The sequence below is a fragment of the Melanerpes formicivorus genome, unplaced genomic scaffold, assembly GCF_026170545.1.
Source record: "Melanerpes formicivorus ecotype bairdi unplaced genomic scaffold, bMelFor1.0.p_v2 SCAF_1, whole genome shotgun sequence".
In the NCBI taxonomy this organism is placed as follows: domain Eukaryota; kingdom Metazoa; phylum Chordata; class Aves; order Piciformes; family Picidae; genus Melanerpes; species Melanerpes formicivorus.
Window position 1 is genome coordinate 34,294,493 of NW_027142353.1, and position 27,406 is coordinate 34,321,898.

General features: G+C 49.0%; 1 protein-coding gene across 6 annotated transcripts in view; it reads left to right on the top strand.

Annotated features, from left to right (window-relative positions):
- MYO7A (myosin VIIA) overlaps positions 1–27,406 on the top strand; it is a 170,227-nt gene that overhangs the window by 110,766 nt on the left and 32,055 nt on the right. For 5 of the 6 annotated variants that reach the window (XR_010987495.1, XM_068139619.1, XM_068139637.1 and 2 more), the window contains 12 exons: positions 5,051–5,188; positions 12,168–12,326; positions 12,769–12,861; positions 15,309–15,403; positions 16,516–16,600; positions 17,999–18,217; positions 19,037–19,144; positions 19,691–19,900; positions 20,384–20,587; positions 22,083–22,259; positions 24,886–24,975; positions 26,243–26,370. Coding sequence is in view for 5 of the 6 variants with exons in the window: in XM_068139619.1 (XP_067995720.1) it covers positions 5,051–5,188; positions 12,168–12,326; positions 12,769–12,861; positions 15,309–15,403; positions 16,516–16,600; positions 17,999–18,217; positions 19,037–19,144; positions 19,691–19,900; positions 20,384–20,587; positions 22,083–22,259; positions 24,886–24,975; positions 26,243–26,370 (1,706 nt within the window). In the remaining variant the exon portion in view is untranslated. Of the gene's footprint in view, positions 1–5,050; positions 5,189–12,167; positions 12,327–12,768; positions 12,862–15,308; positions 15,404–16,515; positions 16,601–17,998; positions 18,218–19,036; positions 19,145–19,690; positions 19,901–20,383; positions 20,588–22,082; positions 22,260–24,885; positions 25,144–26,242; positions 26,371–27,406 lie in introns of all 6 variants that reach the window. The other variant, XM_068139609.1, reaches the window with a different exon arrangement.

The window sequence follows — 27,406 nt, forward strand, 5'->3', positions numbered from 1 at the left end:
GTGGTTCCACCACCACTGGCTTCAGTGGGATGTTGTTCCTTAATGCAACTGCTAATCTGGCCCTCTTTTGCCCTTTTTGGGGCAGGAAGAGGGGAGTTCATGTGCAAAGAGAGACTTCTGGTTGCATTTCTCGGCTGTTTAGAAATGTCATCATCCTTGTGGTGGCTTCATGTTCAGGGGAAAGCTCAAATGCAAGCCTCCAAAGACATGGTTAATATCAAACATTACCATGCTATTCCAAACAGGCTCATGCCACTTTCTTTGGATCTTTTCTGTTGCATTTAATCTCCTGACTGGTTCTGATATCTCTCCAAACCTTTCTTGCTAGATATTTGGCCATAAGGTAGCATCCTGCCTGTTAAAGGTTTTGTGCCATTAGCTTTGTGACTCTGCTCACATTTCCATCCCACCATTTCAATAGCCAGAGGCTCATGTTGGAGATAGACCTGACCTGCAACATTCAGATCCTTGCATGGTGCTGAATTTCAACCCTTCTTACCCCTGCAGTGTCTCAAATGTTTGGACTTGGAATTCCAATGAAGGAGATCTGATCTAAAATGACCTAAAGCCCTTTGTTCCAGACCTGGCCTGCTTCCCTCCTATATGATGATTGCAAACTGTTTAGATTGCAACATTTCAAGAGGTCCAGCTCTGGAGCCGTAACAATGCCACTCACCAAAAAAACCACCAAACCCTCCTTCAGTTATGATATGGTTGGGATTGAGTCCAGGAAGGAATTGTAAGAAATGCCCAGAGGCCACTCTCCTCTAAAGAAGTGGAAGACAGAACACTAAATGGGAGACATAAAACTGATTATTGGGGGGGAATTTTCCTGTTGTCATGGTTGTTTTTACAACATAGTCTTGTGTTTTGTAGAGTCCTTAATGAGTGATAATCAATTGGGTTTGTTTGGCAATGAGGCAAGGGTGGAACTGCCAAGCCAAAACCAGGTTTTCCAACTATATCATCAGTAAATTAAAAACAAAAAGGGGGGGAGGGAGGGGGGAAGGAAGAGAGAGTTTAGTTCCCAATAGTGATACTTAGAACTGTTACACAGCCCATGTCAGCTCTGGCTCTGAAGGCATCTTTCGTCCTGCACAGCATTTCAGAGAGAGGCTCTCTTCATTCTACTCCAACATGAAAGTGCTGTGAGGAAGCCTCAACTTTGAGTGGCCAACTGAGGCCACCCCAGCAGCATTCCATATAATGAAGTACTAAAATCATCATTTTAATCAGACTTCGGGGCGGGGGGGGGAGGGCTGAAAAAGAGTGTGTTATGTTGGCATGGCCCAAGTGTAGTGATTTTCTCATCCTAAAGAGATGTGAGGATGGTCCTTTCCTCAAAGCATTGCTGGTGGTACATGCCTCTCTCTCCTTCCCTAGCTCACCTTAAGCAATTAATCTTTCTATATTCCCACCAAAGCAGGTCACCATCTCCCTGGCAGACCTAGTGCTGAGCATGGAGGTCCTGGTGCACCATGCAGCCTTCTCCTTAATGTGGGAGGAGAAGGCACAGAGGGACATCAGGAGTAACTCCTACCATTTCTGGCTCAGTGACATTTCTCCCTCTCCTTGCTTTTCTCCTTGCTTCTGTTTGCTTGGTTTGAAAATTACAGATTTTAAAGCAAAACAAAAAAAAAGATTGGTGCTTGGCCTAGCTGGAGCTCTGGGTCTGTATTAAAACCATGACTTTGTGTCTATCTCAACCCACTAAACCCACAGGGTGCAGAGAGGCTGCATTGGTTGTTGTTTTCTCAGCCCTGGACGTATGATAAATTCCTAAGTGCATTCAAGACACTCAAGAAAACAGTCTGAATAGGTACCTAGAGATTTTGCAGCCTCTCAGAGATGCTGGAAAAGATCCCAACGCTCCAGCTGTGCCATTGAGGATCTCATTCTGGGGGAACATCCTCTTGTATCCTGCTGATGATGTTCTGCCTTGACTTTTGTCTTTATGTTGCTTCAGTCACACACACCCCTGTGCATCTCAAGCCATATTGGCTTGAGGTGGCAGAGAGAGGTGGCATTGAAGCATGTCTGAGTGTCATGCTGATTTGGATATCTTTAGGAACTTCTTTTGAGGTGGTGCTTCTCTGGAAATGGTGCACTTCTCTTTCTGTTTTTATCTTCTACTTTTTTTTTTCTTTCTTTCTTTCTTTGATGCTGAGTGCAGACTGAGTGACCACTTGGGGCCCCAATCTGGGCTACAGCACCTGTGAATCCTGCTTGTTCTGCCCAGGACATGCAGGTCATGTTCTCCTCTGCACTAGGTTCTCTATAGACACCAGTGAAGAGAGAGTCTGTCTCAAAGGTGTAACAGTCTGAGTTTGACAGTTAAGTCATGCCTGGCCAGCAGAAGACATTCTATTCATCTTGTTCTGGGACTATGTCTGCTATGAGCTAAAAAAGGCTCCTGCAATGAGACCTCTGTTGGCAGGCTGCTCTACTCATAATTTTGTGCTATTTTGTTGGATTAAGGGAAGAATCTCCCCACACTGATTTTGAGGTGAGGTATGAGGAACCACAATGACTGCAGTGATGTCACCCTGTCCCTGCAGGAGGAGGCTGATGCAAAGCACTTGCTTTAGTTTTTGTTGTGTAGCTGAGAGCCTGGTGTGTGTCCATGTGGCTGTTCCTCACCACTGAGAGGTGACCCATGCATGTCAGGAAGCATGTGAGTGGATGGGATGGTCCTGACAGGGGAAGCCCAGACCACTCTGACAATTTGGATAGGAAACCAAGCTTCTTTCTGGCTGCTGTCCCTTCCAGCCCCTCCCAGCAGAAAGCTCTCAGGTGTAAAGGTAGATGTGGCACCACTGCTTTTTAGCATCACCAACCTGGAGAAGCAGGTTGTGTTGTTTGGGAGAAGACCACTCATGCATTCCTTTGTGGAACCTTGTACAAAGTCTTGCACCCTTCCTGCCACCAACTGAAAAATGACCTCTTCTAGCCAAACCCAAACTGACAACTCTGGCTAAACACACAGCTGTTAGGAAGAAGTTCTTCACAGAAAGAGTGACTGGCCTTTGGAATGGGCTGCCCAGGGAGGTGGTGGAGTCACCATCACTGGAGGTGTTTAAGAAGAGACTGGATGAGGCACTTGGTGCCATGGTTTAGTTGATGAGATGGTGTTGGGTGATAGGTTGGACTTGATGTTCTCGAAGGTCTTTTCCAACCTGGTTAATTCGATTCTATTCCACCTTCTAGCCTTGTTTCTGCATCTGTCAAGGCTTCTAAAACTTGTGACTACCCTTTCACATTTCACAGAGATGACCCCTTGCACACAATTGGCAAAGTGATAAGAAAACATTGATCAAGCTATCCAAGCCAGGATTCTTGCTGAAGCAGCCCATTCCTCATCAAGTCTGTGACAGAATGTGAGCACCAAACTCTACAGTGCTCTGCAGGCAGCAGCTGCAGCCAGTAATTGTTGTGGATTTGTTAACAGTTTGTCCTTCAGGGGAGGATTTTGCTAGGAGAAATGACTGATAGCCATGCTCTTCTGGACAAGCAGGCCAGATTCTTCTGGAGTGTGCATGAGCTGGGTTTTCTCTTGTTGGAATTCCATGATGACTTTGTGCTTGTGTTGATTTGGTTTGTCTCAATATTGTATCCAACCTGAGCTGTGCAAATCCCCTGGCTATGGCAGAAGGTTTGGACTTGATGTTGTTTCTAGTCCCTTCCCACCCAAACTAGTCTGTGATTCTATGAAATTCCTCAGTTTGGGTGGATGGGAACATTATCTGGCAGGTTATTGGAGCTGGACAATGAAGTGCACACAAAGATTTTAACAAAAGTGGGAGTCAAACTCAGCACCTTGCAAAACGTAGCAGCAAGGGCAGTGCCAATGTGGATTTCATGACTCCACACAAACCTCGACCACCTGTAAAGAAGGTGGCCTTTGGAGGAAAAATGTATTAAAATCCTACTGGAATCTTCCCTTTGGGAAACCCTTGGCCAACCTTCATCATGTCACAGTTTGCCCTATTATTTGTTCAGAGGGAGCTGCATCCTGGTGCCCAATTCTTTCTCCAAACCACCAGCGGTACCTGCTGCCCGACAAAGGCTCCCTGAACACCAGACCCTGTGAGACACCCAGCAGCACTGTGACTGGTGTGGCATCAGCTTGGGTAATAGTGAGCGACATTAGGAAGGAGCTGGGGGCCTCGTTTAGTCTGGAGGGTCTCCCAGGACAGAGAGAAGAGACAACATCTCCAGGGAACATGTCAGGGAAACATCTCTATTCTGCTTAGAAACAGTTGGCCAAACTGGAGATAGGATAATTTAACCCACGGAGGTAAGCCAAGCAAAATACTCAAAATCACCCTGATTCCCCCGAAATACACTTCTCATTTAGCCTAGTCAATATGCTTTTCCAAACTAACCTCAGATCTTCTCTATGGCACAGGCTGAGGAATATAGACTGTGCTAGAACTTTCAGGAGCTGTTGCAGAGTCACCCTGCAGCAGAAGTGTCCCTGCCTTGGTTTTCACCCTACATGGGTCTCTGATCCTATGCCTCAGGGAGCAGAAAGGGGCTCAGCCTAACATGAGGAACCACAGAAAAACAAAAAAAAAGGGTAAAAAGACCCAGGGTTTGGAATAACCATGCTGCAACACATGGGGTCAGGAAAGCCAGCCCAAGCCATTCCAAGGAGCTCCCCTGAGCAGATGCGTTGCCCCAAGCTGCAGGACAGAGATGTTTGGGGGTTGTTTTTTGGTGACCCAGAAAGGGCAGTTTGCTATTATGGGCAGATCTTCCTTGTGTCTCTGCATAGGGCACATGGGATTGCCAGTCACACAGGGAGGGCTGAGTAGGAGAAATTCAACTACGGCACTTTCCCTCCCTGAGTAGAGCCAGACAGAGCATGTTGGCAGAGTCAGGCCATTGCAAGCTCCCTGGCTCTGCCTTGACCCTCTGCTGCCACAGTACTCAAACAGCTCTGGCCCTGCTTCCCCCCTCCAGCCCTGGCTGGATGTGGGATGTGGCTGGAGGGGAAAGGCACTGTTATCCTTTCATTTCCTGAGCCTGCTCTGCTGGGGTTTTGCAGGGAGCGGAGACGAGGAAGCGCTCACCGACGCTCAGCAGCCAGTTCAAGCGGTCCCTGGAGCTGTTGATGAGGACTCTCAGCGTCTGCCAGCCCTTCTTTGTCCGCTGCATCAAGCCCAATGAGTACAAGAAGCCCATGGTAAGTCCTACTTTTGTATCCTGCTTGCTTTTTGTAGTGTCTACAGGGTTACTCTGCTCTGGAGCTAAAAGTGAAACTTCTCTGATGTCCATGGAGTTGGGGTTGAGCCTGGCTGCTTAGGACACCAACCCACAGCCTGTTCTGCAAGCCAGGGAGTCACCAAAGGGGTGGCAAAATCAAGCACCCCAAAACCTTTTGGAGAAGGGAACTCCTGGCCCTGTTTTTCTCCTACTGGATAACCTTGAGGAATTCACCCCACAGCCTTTTCTCCTATAGGAAATGCCTCTGAATTTCCATAAGGAGTAGACACCTCCCTACCAGAGACTTAGGGTGATCTGTAGGGTTCTGGGTTTAATCCTGTGACAGGGTTCAACATTTCCTTACAGTGATTCACCTTCCCATGGGTGTTTTCCACAAAACAAAATAGCAACATAGCACAGAGCAGAATTATTTTGCTCTGTTTCCCAGAGAGTTGCTTCAAAAAAGCAACAAACACTCTGGGGAACAAACTTTCTGGAGCAAATACAAGGCTGTAGAACTTCTCATGGAGGGTTCTTCAAGTTTTGGAGTGAAAGGTGGATGTTAAGGTGGTGCTGAACACCCCAATCCTAATGTCAGCATCTTACAGGCCTGGACCCTGGTGCTGTTAGAAATGACTGCTAGCTGCTGACCACTCAACAGTGATACTGTTGGGGGAGCAAGAGCATTATTTGAAGATAATTTCAGCCATTTATTTCTGTGAATCATTTTGCCAGGCCTTTGCACCTCAGTGGTGGTTAATCTAGCCAGAGCTGCAAGAAATAGACAAAATAAATACTGGATTTTAGAGCTGCTATATACAAGCAATGTCTGTTTGAAACTTTTGTTTGCTGTTCAGTGAGCCTAGTGATGAAGGGTGAAAGGTTTGGTGGCTCTCTCAGTTTGCTGTGCCTTTGTCCTGGATTTTGGTGAGCACAAAATGTACCTAACAGCACATTAATGGAGGGCTTTGGGACATAAAAACAGTTCTAAATTTGAAGGAACTATAGAAGCGTTTCAGTTGGAAAAAACCTTTCAGGTCATGGAGTCCAGCCATTATTGCTGATGACACAAAACTGGGTGCAGTGGCTGACACCCCTGAAGCCTGTGCTGCCATTCAATGGGACCTAGACAGGCTGGAGAGCTGGGTGGGGATAAATTTAATGAAATACAACAGGGCAAGTGTAGAGTCCTGCATCCAGGAAAGAACAACCCCATGGACCAGTACAGGCTGGGGACTGACCTGTTGGAGAGCAGCGCAGAGGAGAGGGACCTGGGGGTCCTAGTGCAGCCATGAGCCAGCAATGTGCTTTTGTGGCCAAGAAGGCCAATGACATCCTGAGGTGTATTACAAAATGATGAAGGGAGTGGAACATCTTCCTTATGAGGAAGGGCTGAGGGAGCTGGGGCCCTGTAGCTTGGAGAAGAGGAGCCTAAGGGGTGACTTCATTCATGATGATAAAGATGTGGAGGGCAGTGTGGGGAGGACAGAGCCAGGCTCCGCTCAGTGATGTCTAATGACAGGACAAGGGGCAATGGTTTGGACTCAATGGTGCTACTAATTAGCAATGGCGTTACTAACATTTGGACTCTTGTGCTGCTAACTAGCACCAGACCTAGCACTGAATCAGAGACTGTAGCATCATAAAATCATAGAATGGTTTGGGCTGGAAAGGACTTCTAATAGTCATCCAGTCCAACCCCCATGCAGTGCTGTTTGATATGATTTCTTGCTAAATTTGGTTTTGGCCTTGATTTAATAATATAAGGGGGAGAGGGGGAGGGAAGGGGGGTGGAAATAAATCCTAAATAATGTTCATAGAGCTTTGCAGGGTGACTGCAAGGAGACCATTTTCTGGGAGTTTATTTTCAGTCCCTGGCTCTAAAGGAAAGTGTACTGATAGTAGTAGGAAATGGGATGGTGGGAAGTGAAAGGTCAATGGAAAGTCCTGACTGTTTATTACTTTATGTTGTTTTGAAGCATTTACTTCCTTCTGAAATGTGCTTGGGGGGGCAGGGGGGGGGGTCTGTGGTGTTGCATTGGATGCTGGCTGGAGTTCTGTGGGGCTCTACATCATAGTAGTATCAGTCAGGGTTGGAAGGGACCACAAGGATCATCTAGTTCCAACCCCCCTGCCATGGGCAGGGACACCCCACACTAGATCAGCCTGGCCAGAGCCTCATCCAGCCTGGGCTTAAACACCTCTCTCATGGTGAAGAACTTCCTCCTCACATCCAGCCTGAATCTCCCCACCTCCAGCTTCATTCCATTCCCCCTAGTCCTATCACTACCTGAGATCCTGAGAAGTCTCTCCCCAGCCTTCCTGTAGGCCCCCTTCAGACACTGGAAGGCCACAATTAGGTCACCTGGGAGCCTTCTCTTCTGCAGACTGAACAGCCCCAACTCCTTCAGTCTGTCCTCATAGGAGAGGTGCTCCAGCCCTCTGATCATCCTCGTGGCCCTTCTCTGGACACCTTCCAGCACCTCCAAATCCCTCTTGTAATCGGGCTCCAGAACTGGACACAGTACTCCAGGTGGGGTCTCACCAGAGCTGAGTAGAGGGGGAGGATCACCTCCCTTGACCTGCTGGCCACACTTCTGATGCAGCCCAGGATCTGATTGGCTTTGCAGGCTGCAAGTGCACACTGAGAGCTCATGTTGAGTTTCTCATCATCCTATGCTGATGTTTCTGGGCATTGCTCTGTTAGCCCAAGAGAAGTGTGTGGGATGAACTAGGTGGCAAACCATGCAAAGGAAGTAAAAAGTGGTTTTCAGCAGTCTGTGCTTCACCAGACCCTGATGCCCATATGTGCAATGGGCAGAGTTGCCCATATGTGCAATGAATTAGCCCTACAAGCTCTGGAGAACTAACTGCAAGTCCACAGCTGCTCACAAACCCTTCTGCTTCATGGCAGCAGAAGACAGGGGAACACACATCTCTTTCCTCTGCACCTTTCTTCTCCCCCCTACCCATTTTCCATGCAGACCTCTCAAGATCAAATCTGGATTATGTTGTTTTATTCCTTTTCCTTGCTCATCTGTTGTCTTCTTCTGGGATCAGGATCTGCCTCATTTCACTCCAGCCCTTTCAGTATTAAGTGGCTGCTTTAAGCTAGTAAAAAAGCTTCCTTCAGGAATGGGGAGATGGTTAGGGCAGATCCCATGGTCCCAGCAGATGGATATGAGATACAGGGACATCTGAGATACAAGCACATACCTATCTCTCCTCACTCCCTTCAGGGAGAGCCTAGATGACTCACATTTTAGATTCTCATGTCTGTACCCACACTCCTTGACCCAGGCTGGGATTTACTGTCCTGACCTTCCGTGGTGTGCCAGCACCACACTACTTCTGCCTTTCTTTTACACATGGGTTCAACACTTTTTGGATGCTCACAGCAGACACCATCAGGTTGTAAGGGTGCTCCCAGGGGCTCCATGATCCTCCTCAAGGTACTGAAGTGTGGCAGAAATTTCCCTGCACTTCCCTTTGCATCAGCAAATCTGCCCATCTAACAGCAGTCACCCCAAGGCACCTAAAATCAATGAGAGCAGCCAGGTTTATTAGCAAACATCTGGGTTGCCTGTGTCTGCTGTCTGGCCTGGAAACTGTCCATTGTATGTTAGGAGAAGCAGCAGATGATGGTTTGAGATTTGTCCTTTCTCTAAAACTCTCAGCTGGTCTCAGTTCTGACCTGTTCATTTTAAGTTCCTAAGTTATACCGCTGGATGCAGGGTAGTTTGTTAACAACAGGCTTATCTAAGGGCTTTGGCACCTCCAAGGCTGCATATATTCCTTCTTATTACTTCTGGGTGTCACCTACCTGTGGTAGGTACCCTAAGACTTGAGTATCTGAGCTTTTGATCATATCACAGAATCTCAGAACTGTTTGGGTTGGAAGGGATCTCAAGGATCAACTAATTCCAATCCCCCTACCATGGGCAGGGACATCTCACACTAGAGCAGGTTGCTCAGAGCCACATCCAGCCTGGACTTAAAAACCTCCAGGGATGAGGCTTCTACCACCTCCCTGGGCAACCTGTGCCAGTGTCTCACCACCCTCATGGGGAAGAACTTCCTAACATCCAATCTGAATCTACCCACTTCTAGTTTGTTCCATTCCCCCAAGTCCTATCACTCCCTGACACCCTAAAAAGTCCCTCCCCAGCTTTCTTGTAGCCCCCTTCAGATACTGGAGACCACAATAAGGTCTCCTCAGAGCCTTCTCCAGACTGAGCAGCTCCAAACTCTCAGTCTGTCACAGTATCACAGTATAACTAAGGTTGGAAGAGACCTCAAGGATCATCGAGTCCAACCTGTCACCACAGACCTCATGACTAGACCATGGCACCAAGTGCCACATCCAATCCCCTCTTGAACATCTCCAGGGATGGTGACTCCACCACCTCCCTGGGCAGCACATCCCAATGACGAATGACTCTCTCAGTGAAGAACTTTCTCCTCACCTTGAGTCTAAACCTCCCCTGGTGCAGCTTGAGACTGTGTCCCCTTGTTCTGGTGCTGGTTTCCTGGGAGAAGAGACCAACCCCTTCCTGGCTACAACCATCTTTCAGGTAGTTGTAGAGGGCAATGAGGTCACCCCTGAGCCTTCTCTTCTCCAGGCTAAACAACCCCAGCTCCCTCAGCCTCTCCTCACAGGGCTGTGCTCAAGGCCTCTCCCCAGCCTTGTTGCCCTTCTCTGGACACGTCCAAGTGTCTCAATGTCCTTCCTAAACTGAGGGGCCCAGAACTGGACACAGGACTCAAGGTGTGGCCTAACCAGTGCAGAGTACAGGGCACAATGACTTCCCTGCTCCTGCTGGCCACACTATTCCTAATGAAGGCCAGGATGCCTTTGGCCTTCTTGGCCACCTGGGCACTCTGCTGGCTCATGTTTAGGCTGCTGTCAACCAGTACCCGCAGGTCCCTCTCTGCCTGGCTGCTCTCCAGCCACTCTGACCCCAGCCTGTAGCTCTGCATGGGATTGCCGTGGCCAAAGTGCAGCACTCGGCACTTGGACTTGTTGAATGCCATCCCATTGGACTCTGCCCATCTGTCCAGTCTGTCGAGGTCCCTCTGCAGAGCCCTTCCACCCTCTAACTGACTAACATCTGCTCCTAACTTGGTGTCATCTGCAAACTTGCTGATGACTGACTCAATCCCCTCATCCAGATCATCAATGAAGATGTTAAAGAGCATGGGGCCCAGCACTGATCCCTGGGGGATGCCACTGGTGCCTGGCCCCCAGCTGGATGTGGCACCATTCACCACCACTCTCTGGGCTCGGCCCTCCAGCCAGTTCCTAACCCAGCACAGAGTGTTGCAGTCTAAGCCATGAGCTGACAGCTTAGACAGGAGATTGCTGTGGGGGATGGTGTCAAAGGCCTTGCTGAAGTCCAGGTAGACCACATCCACAGGCCTCCCCACGTCCACCAGACGGGTCAGCTGATCATAGAAGGAGATCATTTGGAGAGGCAGGACCTGCCCTTCCTAAATCCATGTTTGCTGGACCTGAGCCCTTGGCCATCCTTCAGGTGCGCACTTATTGCCGCCAGGATAATCTGCTCCATCAGTCTGTCCTCATAGGAGATGTGCTCCAGCCCTCTGATCATCCTCATGGCCCTTCTCTGGACATGTTGCAGCACCTCCAGATCCTTCCTGTAATAGGGGCTCCAGAACTGGATACAGTACTCCAGGTGGGGTCTCACCAGAGCAGAGTTGAGGGGGAGAATCACCTCCCTTGTCCTGCTGGCTATGCTTCTCTTGATGCAGCCCAGACTCTGGTTTGCTTTCTGGGCTGTACGTGCACACTGGTGGCTCACATTGATCTTGTCATCCACCAGCACTCCCAAAACTTTTTCTTCAGGGCTGCTCTCAAGCCAGTTGCTGCCCAGCCTATATTGATGCCTACATGGACCTCTGCCTGCAAAATTATATTGCCCTGCTCATGCTGGTGAAGCTCAATGTAGCAGTCAGAAATTCACAACCATGAGTGTCCATCACGAGTCTGACTGTATGGTTTGACCCTTGTAGGTGCACCATCACTGCCCACTTTCCCAAGGTGATATTCAGTCAGCACTGGAACAGGCTGCCCAGATAGGTTGTAGAATCTCCTTCTCTGGAGAGTTTCAAAGCCTGCCTGTAAGCAGCCTTGTGCAACCTGATCTAGGCAAACCTGCTGTAGCTCCCTTCCAGCCCCTACCATTCTGTGATTCTATGATCATTGTATTGTTCTCTCCAGTTCTCATGTACCATGTGCAGGACACATCCAGTCTTGCAAAGGGAATTAAAGAAACAGAGTGAGTTAAACACTCTCAGCAGCTCATAGGGTAAGATCCATGAAAGCCATCAGTCCTACTGCCTTGAGCTCACCAAGTGGAGGATTTGGGTGGATGCCTGACTTGCTTGCCCCACACATCTTCAGAATTCCCACAGGAGTCTCAAGCACAAGCCCTACGAGGAGAGGCTGAGGGAGCTGGGCTTGTTTAGCCTGAAGAGGAGGAGGCTCAGAGAAGACCTTATTGCTCTCTGCAGCTATCAGAAAGGAGGTTGTAGCCAGGTGGGGGTTGGTCTCTTCTCCCAGGCAACCAGCACCAGAACAAGAGGACACAGTCTCAAGCTGCACCAGGGGAAGTTTAGGTTGGGTGTGAGGAAGAAATTCTTTCCAGAAAGAGAGATTGGCCATTGAAATGGGCTGCACAGGGAGGTGGTGGAGTCACCATCACTGAAAGTATTTAAAAAAGGACTGGAAGTGTCAGTGTGTTGGTTTAGTTGATTACAAGGTGCTGGGTGATAGGTTGGACTTGATGACCTGGAAGGTCTTTTCCAACCTGGTTAATTCTGTGAATCTACTAGCCAATTCAGGCCGAGATGTCCAATCATAGAATGGTAGCAGTTGAAAGGGCTCTTTGGAGGTCATTTAGTCCAGATCAAACCGCTGTGTCCTGTCCCCTCCCCAGCTGTTTGACCGGGAGCTGTGTGTCCGCCAGCTGAGGTACTCGGGGATGATGGAGACCATCCGGATCCGCCGCGCTGGCTACCCCATCCGCTACACCTTCGTGGAGTTTGTGGACAGGTACCGGGTGCTCATGCCTGGGGTGAAGCCAGCGTACAAACAGGTGAGCTGCTCCTTCCATGGGTAAATGGTGGCTCTCTGCTGGGCTCTCCAGAGTGTGCATCCTCTGCCCCATTTGATCCCCAGGTGTGATAGTGGGGCTCTGGCCTTTTCAAGTGAAGGAAAAGGGGTTACAGGGCTGGCAGAGACAAGTACCATGTTCAGCCTCTACCCCTCTCTCACCTTAAATGTGATAAAAGTAAAGCTTTGGGAACTCATTAGCAGAAAACTGCTGGAATTGGGACCAGAAAAGGTCCCCAGGTGCTTGAGAGGAGCTATGGGTGAGGTTGGTCTTGGTGAATCCCACTCAATCTCCTAAAAAGCCTGGATGAGGCACTTAGTGTCATGGTCTAATTGATTAGTTAGGGATGGGTGATTGGTTGGACTTGATGATCTTGGAGGTCTCTTCCAACTTGGTTGATTTTGTGATTCTGTGATTCTGTCAGGGTGACCTACGTGGGACATGCCAGCGCATTGCTGAAGCAGTGCTTGGGAAGGATGATGACTGGCAGATTGGCAAGACAAAGATATTCCTGAAGGTATGCTGTTCTCCACATCCCTCCTGACACCTGGGATACTTGCCTGTGAAGAAGTCTCCCACTATTCCCTTTCCATCCCAGGATGAGACCCTTTTGCATGGTCTCTGGGCTGGCATGGCAGTGAGTAGAACCTGGGTCAAGGCAGGATATTTGGAGCCAGTTTAGGAAGCTGTGGCAGGAGGAAGTCCTGACAGTCTGCCAGCACTGATACATGCAAATAGGATCATAGGATATTAAGGGTTGGAAGGGACCTTAGAAGATCATCGAGTCCAACCCCCCTGGCAGAGCAGGATCATAGAATCTAGAACAGGTCACACAGAAATGCATCCAGATGAGATTTGAAAGTCTCCAGCGAAGGAGTCTCCACAACCTCCCTGGGCAGCCTGTTCCAGTGCTCTGTGACCCTTACAGTGAAGAAGTATCTCCTCATGTTGAGGTGGAACCTCCTGTGCTGCAGCTTACATCCAGTGCCCCTTGCCCTATCATAGAGAGCAAGTGAGCAGAGCCTGTCCCCTCCCTCCTGACACCCAGCCCTCAGATATTTATAAACATTTATCAAATCCTCTCTAAGTCTTCTCTTCTCCAGATTAAAAAGCCCCAGGTCCCTCAGCCTCTCCTCACCAGGCAGTGCTTCAGTCCCTTCATCATCATCATAGCCCTCTGCTGGACCCTCTCCAGCAGATCCCTGTCCCTCTTGAACTGAGGAGCCCAAAATTGGATGCAATATTCCAGGTGAGATCTCACCAGGACAGAGTACAAGGGGAGGAGAGCCTCCCTTGATCTGCTGGACACACTCCTCTTAATGCACCCCAGGATCCCATTGGCCCTCTTGGCCACAAGGGCACATTGCTGATCCATGCAGAACTTGTCCACCAGGACTTCCAGGTCCTTCTCCACAGGGCTGTTCTCCCCATAGGGATGCAGGCATGGTCACATACAGCACACAGCCCTTTACCTCCTGGCCTGAGCCCCTCAACTTCATCACTTGTAGGCCAAAAAAGCTGGTGGAGGCTCTAGAGAGCAAATCTTCGGCAAAGTGGCTGAGGGAACTTGGATTGTTCAGTCTGGGGAAAAAATAGGCCGAGGGGAGACATTCTTGCTCTCTACAACTTCCTGAAAGGAGGTTGGAGTGAGGTGGGGGTCAGTCTCTTCTCCTGAGTAAGAAGAGATATGACAAGAGGAAACAGACTCAAGTTGCATTGGGGGAGGTTTAGATTGAATATTAGGAAAAAATTTCCTCACCAAAAGGGTTGTCAAGCCCCAGGACAGGCTGCTCAGGGACATGGTGGAGGTATTCAAAAGACAGGTTGTGTTACTGAGGGATATGGTTTGGTGGTGACTTTGTGGTGTTGGGTTGGTGGTTGGACTTGGTGATCTTAAAGCTCTCTTCCACACAAAACTATGATCTCCTGCCTTCACCCAAAGAGCACATGAGGGATGTCCATGCAGAGCCCTGCAGAAAGGGGAACCAAGAGCACAAGAGGCTTGCTTTGTTTTCAGCACAGCCTTGTACAACTCAAGACATGACTACAACCTTCCTTTCTGCATCAGTCCAGCTGGCACAGAGCAGCCCTATTCTCACTCATCTCTCCTTACAAAATCATTCCTGTGTTGCTCTGGGAACATGTGTTAGAGCTGGCCAGGAACCAGAATGGAAGCAAAGGCCTCTCTTGAGCAAAAATCTCAGTGATAAATCCTGAGAGCTTAGGTCTAGATTCATCCCCAAACTCAGCTTGAACACTCCTTTCTCTTCCACAAAAGCTATTCCCACTAGCTGCTCTTTCCAGAGGCTGTTATCAAGATCTCGCAGCTGTTAGGGCAGGAAACAGAGAAATGGGGAGGCCCCCAGGGGCCGAGTGAGGTCAAGCAAAGCAGGAAACATGTGGAGCTGCCTCTGCTTCACCCAGCACAAGGCTCAGCATGCTGCAACTAGGAAAGAAAGAGAGTTACAAATGGTGTGGGGGAAATCAAGAGAAAGCCAGGAGTGGTGCATCTGAAAGCCTCAGAGCAAGGAGATCCAGTGCTTTGGGGAGCTATTTTGTTCTTAGTGTATGAAGGTGTTGCAGCCTTGGCTATAAAGAGCAGCAGGACCCAGACAGCCTGGGGTTTGTTCCCAAACTTCTCCAGTGCTCCCAGGAACTGCTCCCATGGCTGACAGCACTAGCAGGGAGCTCTGCATGGAATGACAACATAATTTGGTTGTTTTCAGACCATGAACTATTGCAGCCTCTGGAAGCCCTGGTTCACTTGGGAATGAAGGCAGTAGATCATTAGGGTTTATTTCAAAAATTTCCCAGTGAGTTGACAGGGTGAAACCTGAGAGATAAAATATCCCTAGAGTTTGTTTTGACATCTCCTCTGGGGAAGGTCCTCACACCACCCATCCTGCCACATGTCAGGCAGATGAATGGCTTGAACCATGGGTGCTGTGTTTCTTCCTCCCACAGGACCACCATGACATGCTTCTGGAGATTGAGAGAGACAAGGCCATCACAGACAAAGTCATCCTCATCCAGAAGGTGGTCCGTGGGTTTAAAGACAGGTAGGTGTGGGCCTCACTGCCAAATGGGAGATGGGCTATGTGGGATGTTTCCTTCACCAAGCTGCCTCTGGGGAACATGTTATTCTCCTGGTGCCCATCTGACCTGTCCTTCCTGCAGCCAAGAGGAGCCCTCACCTTCAGCAAGTATTGAAGGAAAAGAGTAGAGGAAACAAAGAGGAAAACTGTGTTATCTGCCTCAAACATGGACAGAATAAGACATACTCCTTCTGTTCAGTGCTGTCTTCAGGGGAGTTGATGGCAATCCAGCAGCAGGACACCGAGTCTGCTGTAGGGAGCACTAAGTCTATGCAAATCCCTACAAAACTGTAATGGCACCACTGGGACATCCACTGGAATTAGCATTGCTGTCCTCAGAGCCTAAGAGGCTCAGGACTCTTCCCTCTGTCCCTCAATTTGACAGAACTGGGAGAACAGGTAGCCCATAGGGATCACATGGCACAGTTCTGGAAGAAGAGGGGGAACCGCAATCAAGGACAAGTTTCACCCATGGTGTCAGGACAGTTCTTGGGGCTTTGTGCTCTTCAGTTGTCTGAACCATGGATGTGAATCAGGATGCTCCTTAGGCCTTGCAGAATGGACACATTCTAAATAACTTGACCATCCACAGTAATTCTGACAAGACCCTCAAGCTCTTCCAGTACAATCGTCTTTGAGGTGCCTACAGGTAGCACCAGGCTAAGCTGAGAGGATGGGAAGAGCAGATGGGGGTAGCAGGGTGGTGCTCCTGAAGTTTTCTCAATAGTTTGGCTGACATTGAATCCATCCTCAGGTGCTGAGATAAAAGTGGGGAGAGCAGGCAAGGAAAAAATTTCAGAGATGAGAGGAAGGTGTAGGGCAGGGAGAACAAAGGGATCATTCTCAGCATCTCCTGCTCTGCCCATTTCCATAACCTGGCAGAATCTGCCTTTAGAGATCTATCAGAGGAAACCCTTACAGCTCTTTTTATGAAAACAAAGAGATTTGGGGGAGGAGGCTTTCTTAGGCCAAGAATGCAGTGTTTACTCCACCTGAATGCTCAGTTTCAAATCTCCAAAGAATGAGGCCCAGGAGGAGATGATACTACAGAGGAAGTGATTGAAATGCCTTTGCAGGTCCAATTTCCTGAAAGTGAGAAATTCAGTCCTAATGATCCAGAGATACTGGCGTGGACACAACTGCAGGAAGAACTATGGTGCTGTAAGTACAGGGGAGCTTCCTCCTAACTCTAACTTCCTAACTCTTTTAGCTGGGACATATGTTAGAATTTCCTGCCTCAAAATTTCCCACTGAGTGTAAGAAGAGGTAGGGTTGGCTTTTATCAGTTGGAGCAATGAATGGTGGTTTGCTCTTGCTGCTTTGCCATTTCATTGAAGAGAGCACCTGACCACCTTCTAGCTGTCCTTTAACCCATCAGCTATATGTCCATTGCACAAATGGACACTTGAAGTTCTAAACATCTTCCACTAGTTTCCAGGTGGTTGAAAACTCCAGAGCAGCTTCCTCTGAGCAACAGACTCCATCTTCAGGGGGCACAGTATCTGGATTTCTCCCCAGTGTAGTCTGTGGCCCCGTTCCAGCTGACCTTGACCCTGGTCATTTGGGAAATGCATTGTGGTAGAAAGTGTCTCAAACTCATCCTCCAAGACCGTAACTAGATAGGAAGAGTCACATTCAAGCTGAAGAGGATGTTATCTCTTGCCTTGACACAGCATCTTGTCTGTCAGTCAGGAGGTCTGCAGATGCTGGACCTTCACGAGAGTAACCCTCATGACTTGTAGCTATCTTGAGATGATCAAATAAACTTCCTGAGGCTTCTTGATGGCAGAAACTCTTTAGTCTTCAGTGGGGAAGAAACTAGTTTTATCCCTGATGAGCTTTGAATCAATGCAACAGCCAGAATGCTTCATTTTTCCACCCTCTTGGAGATGCTGCCTCCTGAAGGCTTGTCCTCACTTTAAATATGGAATCATAGAGTGGTCTGGGTTGTAAGGGTCCTTCGAAGGTCATCTAGTTCAACCCCATCTGCACTCAGCAGGGACATCCTCAACTAGATCAGGTTGCCTAGAGCCCTGTCAAGCCTCACCTTGAATATCCCCAGGGATGGGGCCCCAATCACCTCCCCAGGCAACCTGTTCCAACCACCCTCGTGGTGCAGAACATGTTCCTTACATCCAGACTAAATCTGCTCTTCTCTAGTTCAAAACCATTTCCCCTTGTCCTATCACTGCACACCTTTGTAAACTGTCTCTCTCCATCCTTCTTGTAGGTCCCTTTCAGGCAGTGGAAGGCTGCTATTAGGTCTCCCCAGAGCCTCCACTTCTCCAGGCTGAAAATCCCAAGCTTCCTCAGCCTGTCCTCATAGAAGAGGTGCTCCAACCCCCTGATCATTTTCATGGCCCTCCTCTGGCCCCTCTCCCTCAGGTCCATGTCCTTCCTATATTAAGGGCTCCAGCCCTGGTGGGGCCTGATTTCAGTGGCTCTTATTTACAGGCATGCAAGCAGGAGATCAGCACTGGGAGATTAGGGCTGGCAATCTACTTAGGCTGGGCGAGCCCCTGGCTGCTGAGCTGATTCCATCCTTGCTCCCTCTTGCAGATGCGGATTGGCTTCCTGAGGCTGCAGGCCCTCTACCGGTCCCGCAAGCTGCACAAGCAGTACCACATGGCTCGGCGCAGGATCATCGAGTTCCAGGCACGCTGCCGAGGCTACCTGGTGCGCAGGGCTTTCCGACACCGCCTCTGGGCTGTCCTCACTGTCCAGGCCTACGCCCGAGGCATGATCGCCAGAAGGCTCTACAAGCGTCTCCGGGGGGAAGTAAGTACCAGGGAGCAGAGGTTTGCCATGGCAAATGGAGGTGGGAAGAGGGGAAATAAACATAGAGTCTTGTTTTGGTTGGAAACAGACACTGGAACAGGTTGCCCAGGGAGGTGGTGGAAGTCTCATCCCTGGAGGTTTTTAAGACCAGGCTGGATGCGGCTCTGAGCAGCATGATGTAGTATGAGAGGTCCTTCCCCATGACAGGGGGGTTGGAACTGGATGATCCTTGAAGTTCCTTCCAACCCTAACAGTTCTATGATTCTATGAAAAGACCTCTAATATCATCGAGTCCAACCATTGGCCCAATACCACCACAGCCATTAAAACACTTCCTGAAGTGCCATGTCCGCACATTTCTTCACAGAATCATAGAATCATAGAATTTCAGGGGCTGGAAGGGACCTCAAAAGATCATCCAGTCCAACCCCCCTGCCAGAGTAGGATCACCTAGAGCAGATCACACAGGAGTGCATCCAGACAGGTCTTGAATATCTCCAGAGAGGGAGAATCCACAATCTACCTGGGCAGCCTGTTCCAGTGCAAATGTGAAATCATCACAGAATCATAGAATGGTCCAGGCTGGAAGAGGCCTCCAAAGGTCATCTAGTCCAACCTCCCCACAGTCAGTAGGGACATCCCCAGCTAGACCAGGGATGGTGATATCCCAACACCCCAAACTGCTCTGACCACCATGGTAAGGGACAGGGTGCACCAACCACATCCCCAGCTCATGGGATTGGCTATTAAAGAGCAACAATTAATGTAAGGATTAAGCAGATGCTTCCTCAGAAGGGCTCTTATGTTTATTCCCCCCAGTATCATCGACGCCTGGAAGCAGAGAAACTTCGGCTGGCAGAAGAGGAACGATTCCGAAAGGAGATGAGTGCCAAGAAAGCCAAAGAGGAAGCAGAAAAGAAGCACCAAGTAATCAGGGACTGTTCTCTTTCTGGGGCTCTGCCTCTGTTTTCCAGGGACTGATTTTGCTCTTTTGAGGTGGAATGCCAAAAATATCTGAAGGATTTCTGCCTTTCTTGAGCAGTTTGTGTTTAATTCACTAAAGCACTCAGTGTTCTCACAAGTTTGAAGCTGCTCCAGAATTTCTGATCTGCTGCACAGGAATGCTAGAGATTACAGCCATTACTCACTTGCTTTTGCTATTGTATAAAGGCTGAAGGGGGAACTGGGCCACTCTGTGTGTGTGTGTACATGCATGGCTGTCACACAAAAGACAAAGATAAGGTCAGTGAGATCTTTGTGCATGGACCAAACCCACTCAACAGGCACTAAGGAAGGGGGAAATGAGATTGCTTTGTCCTTCTGCAGATAGCAAACTGAGGCCTGGTGTGGATTTGCTCCAAGTCATGGTGCTGGTGCAGTGTTCCAAGCACAGTCTGCCTGTCTAAAGCCAAGCTCTGCAGGATTTAGCTCTTTGGAAGGAGCGGTTTAGTCACTGTGCTTGTCCTCTTGCAGGTCCGCCTGGCCCAGCTGGCACGGGAGGATGCTGAGAGAGAAGTAAAGGAGAAGGAGGAAGCACGTCGGAAGAAAGAGCTCTTAGAGAAAATGGAGAGAGCTCGCAATGAGCCAGTGAACGACTCAGAAATGGTGGACAAAATGTTTGGATTCCTGGGCACAACCTCCTCCCTACCTGGCCAGGAAGGACAGGCACCTAACGGCTTTGAGGTACTGGAGGAAAACACATTTTTGGGTTAGCAACACATCAGTGAATCCGAGGAGAGCAGGACAAACTAAAAGGTGGTTTCTGAAGGCTGCTTTCATTCTGCATGGCCCTTGAGGGTTGGCATCCTGTGGCTGGGGACAGACAGGCAGTCTGGAGGTGTTCTCTGGGGCTACCAAATGGAGAAGAGTTCTCAGGACACTGAGAACCTGTGGCCTTTGAGATATTTTCCTTAGTGATTTATCACAGCTCTTGGGCACCCCTTTCCCACTCAGGATAGGAGTGGGACCATGCTTGTTGCCTCTCATACTGCTTGGAAGACATTCCTGGGTACAGATATGTCCTTCAGGACTTGGGAATTTCATGAGCTCCAGAGCTCTGTTTCCAGATGCCAGTTCCTTCTGGGGTGTGAAATGAGATGGACAAAAGGAAAGGGTAGTTCACTATTCAAAGCCATGCTGAGCACCTGGCATGTCCTTCCCCACCAGGATCTTGAGCGAGCCCAAAAGGAGCTGGAGGAAGAGGACCTTGATGCAGCACTGCCTCTCCCCGAGGAAGAGGAAGAAGATCTCTCAGAGTACAAATTTGCCAAGTTTGCTGCAACATATTTCCAGGGCACGACGACACACACCTACATCCGCCGGCCTCTCAAGCAGCCTCTCTTGTACCATGAAGATGAAGGAGACCAGTTGGTGAGGCAGGGGCTGAAAAACTTCAAGCAGGGGAGGGGGGGTTGGAGCAAGCCTGTCAAGCCCTTCGGCCAGAGGGCACCAGCAGTTTCCCTTTCGGATACCCTGGTGTGCTCATGGTTTGATGCAGAACACAGCCTTCAGCTGCTGCTTGTGTCAATAGACTCTGTCCCACCAACATGCTTTGAGCACTGGCAAGGCAAGGAGTGTTAGAGGGATGTGGTGGAAAGTCCACTTCTGTACCCAGATGCTGGTGTTAGGACAATTAATGAAGTGCTCCAGGCTCAGGACGCGGACAATAAAATTAGTTGAGTGAGTACCACTTGGAAAGGTGCTACTTGGTAGCTGGAAAAGTTGCTTTTTACCTTGTTACACACAGCAGTGCAGAGTGAGCACAGGAGAAATGCTTGTCCTATAGCCAGCAGGACAAAAACAGAACTATACTGAACCTACATGATTCTAATGGTGGATGACAAGCTGGGCATGAACCAGCAATGTGCTTTCACAGCTCAGAAGCCAGCTGTGTCTTGGGCTGCATCCAAAGTAACATAGACAGCAGGTCAAGGGAGGCAATTCTGCCCCTTTGCTCCACTCTGGTAAGAACCTCTGAAGTGCTGGGTCCAGCTCTCTGCACCAGAGAGACGTAGACATGTTGGAGCAGGTCCAGAAGAGGACCACAAAAATAGCCAGAGGGCTGGGACTCCTCTGCTGTGAGGACAGGCTCAGAGAGCTGAGGTTGTTCAGTCTGGAGACGAGAAGGCTCTAGGGAGATCTTATTGTGGGCTCTCGGTACTTAAAGGGGGCTGCAAGAAAGATGGGGACAGACTTTTTAGCAGGGCTTGTGGCAACAGCACAAGAGGAAATGGTTTTAAACTAAACGAGTGGAGACTCAAACCAGATGAAAGGAAGAGATTTTTTACGCTGTGGATAGTGAAACACTGGCTCAGGTTGCCCAGAGAGGTGGTAGGTGCTCCATCCCTGGAAACATTCCAGGGCAGCTTGGGCAGGGTCATCAGCAACCTGCTGTAGTTAAAGATGTCCATGCTCACTACAGGGGGTTTGAACTAGATGACCTTTAAAGGTTCTTTTCAACCCAAAATATTCCATCATTCTATGTTTCTACAATTCTGGGGTAACAAGCATTACATTGATCCTGAACTTGCCTTCACTGTTGTTCTCCTTTTCCTCTGCAGCAGGTTAGGAGCTGCTAGTCACTGGCTGTCTATAAGGTGGGCATCTCCTAGCAAAGAAGTAAACTCCTTGTAGGCTCCACAAACTCATGAAGGCCTGAACTTGGGGTCCCAGTCACCAGCCTGCCTGGCTTGCTCAGATGAGATGTATGCTGCAGGCAAAGCTGTTGTGTGTGATGTGGGAAAGTGTTTTTTCTCCTGCAGACCTGCCGAGAGACCTGCACGGTCCTGGTGGATTCAGCATGACTTGACCAACCCCTCCACTGCCCTAGTGCAAGCTAACAGAGTTAATCTCTCCTTCCAAACAGGCAGCACTTGCTGTGTGGATCACCGTCCTCCGTTTCATGGGAGACCTCCCTGAGCCAAAATACCACACAGCCATGAGTGATGGTGGTGAAAAGATTCCAGTGATGACAAAAATCTATGAGACTCTTGGCAAAAAGACCTATAAGAAAGAACTGCAGGCTCTGCAGGGAGAAGGAGAGGTAACTGCTGTGGCTGTAAGAGTTGCTGTTGTTGGGTGTTGGATATTGAAATTTGTTGGGAGGAATCCAGTCATGGAGCTGCTGCAGGAGTCTATCTGTCATTTTCCTTGGATTTATGCTAAAAAGGGAGAATTGCTCACTGATCAGATGTTGATGACTTCTTCACAGGATTAACTCAGACTGGACATTAGGAACAAAACATTCACAGAAAGGGTGGTCAGGCATGGGAATGGGCTGGGCAGGGATGTGGATGTGTCACCAACCCTGGATGGTGGTTTAGATGTCATGCCCCGGGGCTATGGTTTAGGGGTGAACCTTGTAGAGTAGGGTTATCAGTTGGACTTGGTGATCCTGAGGGTCTTTTCCAACCTGAAGGTTTCTGTGTAGTTCTGTGAACTGAATCTCCCCCAGCAATACAGTAAGGAAGGCTCCCCCTGATAGCTTTCATGGGGCTTTGATGTCTGTCCTCCTCCTTGTAGGGCAGAAAGGCAGTGAGGAATGCAGTCCGTGTGTCCTCAGTCTCTCCCTTGGGGATTTCTTTTTGATCTGCCCTAGGTCAGAGGAGACTAAATTAAAGATGTGTCCTTAATCTTGGAGCAGGAAGCCAAGGGTTACAAGGGGATTAAGCTGTGGCAATCCCAGAAAAATCCCTATTGCATCCTTAGTGCGCTCTGGGATGTCACTGGAGGACTTCATCTTAGGACTCCTACATTAGAGAGTTTCAAGGCCCAGCTTGATAGGGTGCTGGGCCCTCTCATTCAAACTATATTCTTACCATGAAAGGTTGGACTAGATGATCCTTGAGCTCCCTTCCAACCTGGTATTCTATGAATCTATGAACTTCTCTTAGACCAGACATGGCTCTGGATAAATCCCTGTCCATAGCACTGATATGCTTTCATCTCTTTGGCAGTTATTCAATAGGACAAACTATTACCTGCTATTGGGATTTTCTAGGTGACAATGTTGTGTTTTCAAGACATTTTCTGTAACATTTCTGGACAAGGCTCTTTAGCATGTGCTGATGTAAATTAACAAATACCCTGTTGTTTAGAGACAATGACACCACTCAGCACTTACAGTGAATTACCTGGGGAATAGCCTCATCTGGATTGTAGCTCTGTAAAAACACACACCAAGAATACCCTTGCATTCTTTCTATCCATCATTTCTTACCTGTTGTTTACAAAAAGGCATGTTTTGCCCAACTGAGACATTAGGTAGTACAGAAGAGAAGGAAAACTGAAGTTTTCACTTTTGTCTGTGGTTACATCTGCTCTACAGTATGCACAGCAGTGAAGAAAGATGTCTGAGCTGACCCTGAACATGATTACACACAAGCGGAGGGCAGGTGTTGATCTGTTAGGGGGTAGAAGGGCTCTGCAGAGGGACCTCGACAGACTGGACAGATGGGCAGAGTCCAAGGGCAGGAGATTGAACACATCCAAGTGCCGGGTTCTGCACATTGGCCTCAACAACCCCATGCAGAGCTACAGGCTGGGGTCAGAGTGGCTGGAGAGCAGCCAGGCAGAGAGGGACATGGGGGTAGTGGTCGATGGCAGGCTGAACAGGAGCCTTCAGTGTGCCCAGGCAGCCAAGAGGGCCAATGGCATCCTGGCTTGTATCAGGAACAGTGTGGCCAGCAGGAGCAGGGAGGTCATTGTGCCCCTGTACTCAGCACTGGTTAGGCCACATTTTGAGTGCTGTATCCAGTTCTGGGCCCCTCATTTTAGGAAGGAGGTTGACTTGCTGGAATGTGTCCAGAGAAAGGCAACAAAGTTGGTGAGGGGTTTGGAACACAAGCCCTATGAGGAGAGGCTGAGGGAGCTGGGGTTGTTTAGCCTGGAGAAGAGGAGGCTCAGGGGAGACCTTGCTCTCTACAACTACCTGAAAGGAGGCTGTAGACAGGCGGAGGTCGGTCTCTTCTCCCAGGCAACCAGCACCAGAACAAGAGGACACAGTCTCAAGCTGTGCCAGGGGAGGTTCAGGCTGGATGTTAGGAAGAAATTCTTCATAGAGAGAGTGATTGCCCGCTGGAATGGGCTGCCCAGGGAGGTGGTAGAGTCGCCATCATTGGAGGTGTTTAGGAGGAGACTTGCTAGGGTGCTTGGTGCCATGGTTTAGTTGATTAGGTGATGTTGGATGATAGGTTGGACGCGATGATCTTGAAGGTTTCTTCCCACCTGGTCTATTCTATTCTATTCTATTCTATTCTATTCTATTCTATTCTATTCTATTCTATTCTATTCTAAAAGATGCAGGGATGTGGCACTGAGAGACATGGTTTAGCACCAGACTTGGCAGAGTTAGAGAACGGTCAGACTCAATGATCTTTTCCAACCCAAATGATTCTATGTTTCTAGAACTCTCTTGCAGTCATCCTCAATGGGTAATTTCAATCTGAGGGAAGCTCAATGATTAGGGAGCATCTACAAAACTTAGAGCCAAACCTGGGTTATCTGGGGCCATAGGAATATGGGTCCACACTTCGAGTTCCCTCCAATCTTTGAAATATCTCACTGCGTGCTCAGGATGATCTTCTGCAGAAGCCCAGGGGAGGCAGGGAGAGCACCTAGCTTGCAGGGCTGTGTCTCATTGCATTCCACCCCCGCCTCTTGCTTTGCAGAGTCCTCACATTGATGGGCACAAGAAGAACAGTGTGCGGCACAAACTGGTCTCCTTAACGCTCAAGAAGAAATCCAAACTGACAGAGGAGGTGAGAGAAGACGCTTGGCCGCCTGGCAGCACAAGTGCCGTCGGATTGTCCGCAGCCCTCTCTGACTCTCTTCTGCTTTTCCCTAGACAACATAGAACCAGCCCTGCTCTGGGTTTGGCGCTACCTGTCTCTCTGCCTGAAAGATTTAAGGAGTGTTTAAGGGGAAAGGTTGGCTTCCCGTGTCTCCTTGAGTCATTCTGCACCTCGCACCAGCCTCCCCTCGGCTCCCGTTCTCCATCCATCCAGCACCTTCCCTCCCCTCTTTCACAGCCCTCCATCCTGCTGCTGATACTTCTCGCCACTCTGTGACGGTCTGAATGTTGTCCCCGCTTTTAGTTTCCTGCCCTCCACTGTGGCACAGGTAGCAGAGGTGGGGCCTTCAAATGCTCTCACCCATCTTCTGCTCCTCTCCAGTGCCAGGGGCAAAACTGCCCACAGGAGCAGCTGAGAGCTTTTGAAAACCCCATCTTGAAATAGTGAGGAGCAATAAATCATTTTTTGGGAAGCGATGAAAGCAAATAAAATACATGGATTCAGTGTTCTTTTACACACTGCCACATCCACTTTGAGAGCATGCAACCATCTCACCTGGCTGTAGCTGCTGAGAGCATGAAGATTGTTCTCTGAAATAGTCACCCTCCTGACCTTCAGGGTCAGTGGGGGGAAACAGGGCCCAGTTCAGCTTACCTTAATGTGATTCTGAATGCACTCTAGAAATGGCCATCTTTCTCCAGGGGCTCTAAATGGAGACTGGGTGGACCTGCTGAGACAGACGACTGGTAGGTGGACAAAAGCCATCTCTGTTTTCACCAGCAGCACCATGCTTATGTGCTTTTGGCTGCATCTTTAGCATGGGGTTTGGGTCCATCTTATCAGTGTTTGAATGATTTTTTTGATATGACTGAGTTAAAGGAGCAGGTCCCCCTTGGCAATAAGCTGAGGTTATTCCACAGAGCCTTGATGGCCTTCTCCCAGCTGCAAGATCAGCTCAGAGTTGGAATACAAGAGTGCTGATGTAGAAACCCTGGGCAAAGACCAAGCACTAAATAGGACCATTTCCATCTTCACCCCTGTGTGATTAAAGCCAACAAAGCCACACCTTCCCAACACTGATAAAGTGATAGATTGAAGAACTTCTGAGAGCTCTCCTGGCTGGTGAAGGAGTCCTCCTGAGGGAACACCACACATTTGGGATGGGGATGGGGTGGGGGGAGGGGAGGCATAGTTACTGACTGTACTGAAAAAGAGCAATGTGTCTGGTTGGCAGGTAACAAAGAGACTTCATGATGGTGAGTCCACACTTCAGGGTAACAGCATGCTCGAGGACCGACCCACCTCCAACCTGGAGAAGCTCCATTTCATTATTGGTAATGGCATCCTCAGGCCAGCCTTAAGGTTAGAAATCAAAACAAAGGCATAAACATGCCATATTTTCCTTCCTTCCTCCTTCCCATGTGCTTTGTCCCAAAGATTTTGTTGTTGTGTTGAGCTTTACAAAGCTCTCACATTGTTTTTCTGGTTGTCATGTGTAATATGGGCTGGATTATGTTTCATCTTAAGGGTCTTTTCCACCCTGCATGACTGATTCTGAGACTCTGTGTTCCTTTACTGTTCATCTTAGACCTGTTGGAAAGGGACTCAAAGATTCATTTTACCCTTCAAGTTCACCATGAAACTTTTAGCCTCACTTTTCTGCCAAAAAGCCTTCTCTGAAAGCAGACCTGCTAGTGTCCCTTAGGCTGTCCCACAGGGGTTTACAGTGTCTCTTACACAATTTTGTTGCCTCCCATGCGGACAATGGAGTAGTTATTCCTCATTTTGCACATAGAGAGCTATGGTTTAAATCAAAACTGGACCTTAAATCCCATGTTGAGATACATGTCGATGTACTTACCTGTTTGGACATAAAAGCTGGTCAAACCTTGACCTCTGCTGCAGCTGATAGTTCCCAACACTTCCACAAAGCAAATGTAGGTGTCTCAAGAGCAACAGCCCACAAATGAAGATTCTCAGCTGATGGTCTTCTATGAAAGGTAGTTTAGGAGACTTTCTTGGTATTACTGGGAAGTCTTGGTAAGCCAGCACAGACTCCATCATCCAGAGGTGGCACTGCACTTCCTTGAATCTTGAGGATCCCTTTACCATGAGGGTATTGGAACACTGGCACAGGTTGCCCAGGGAAGTGGTTGAGGCCCCTGGAGATATTCAAGGTGAAGTTCAACAAGGCTCTGGGCAACCAGATCTAGTTATGGATGCCCCTGCTGACTGCAGGGGGGATTGGACTAGTGACCTTTGGAGGTCCCTTCCAACCCAGACCATTCTATAATTCTATTTCCATCCTCTCTAAGCAGTGCCAGTAGGAAGTCTCAGCTGAAGCACAGGGAAGACTCAATAGATGTTACAGAACTGGTGATGGACAGTATTTCAGAGA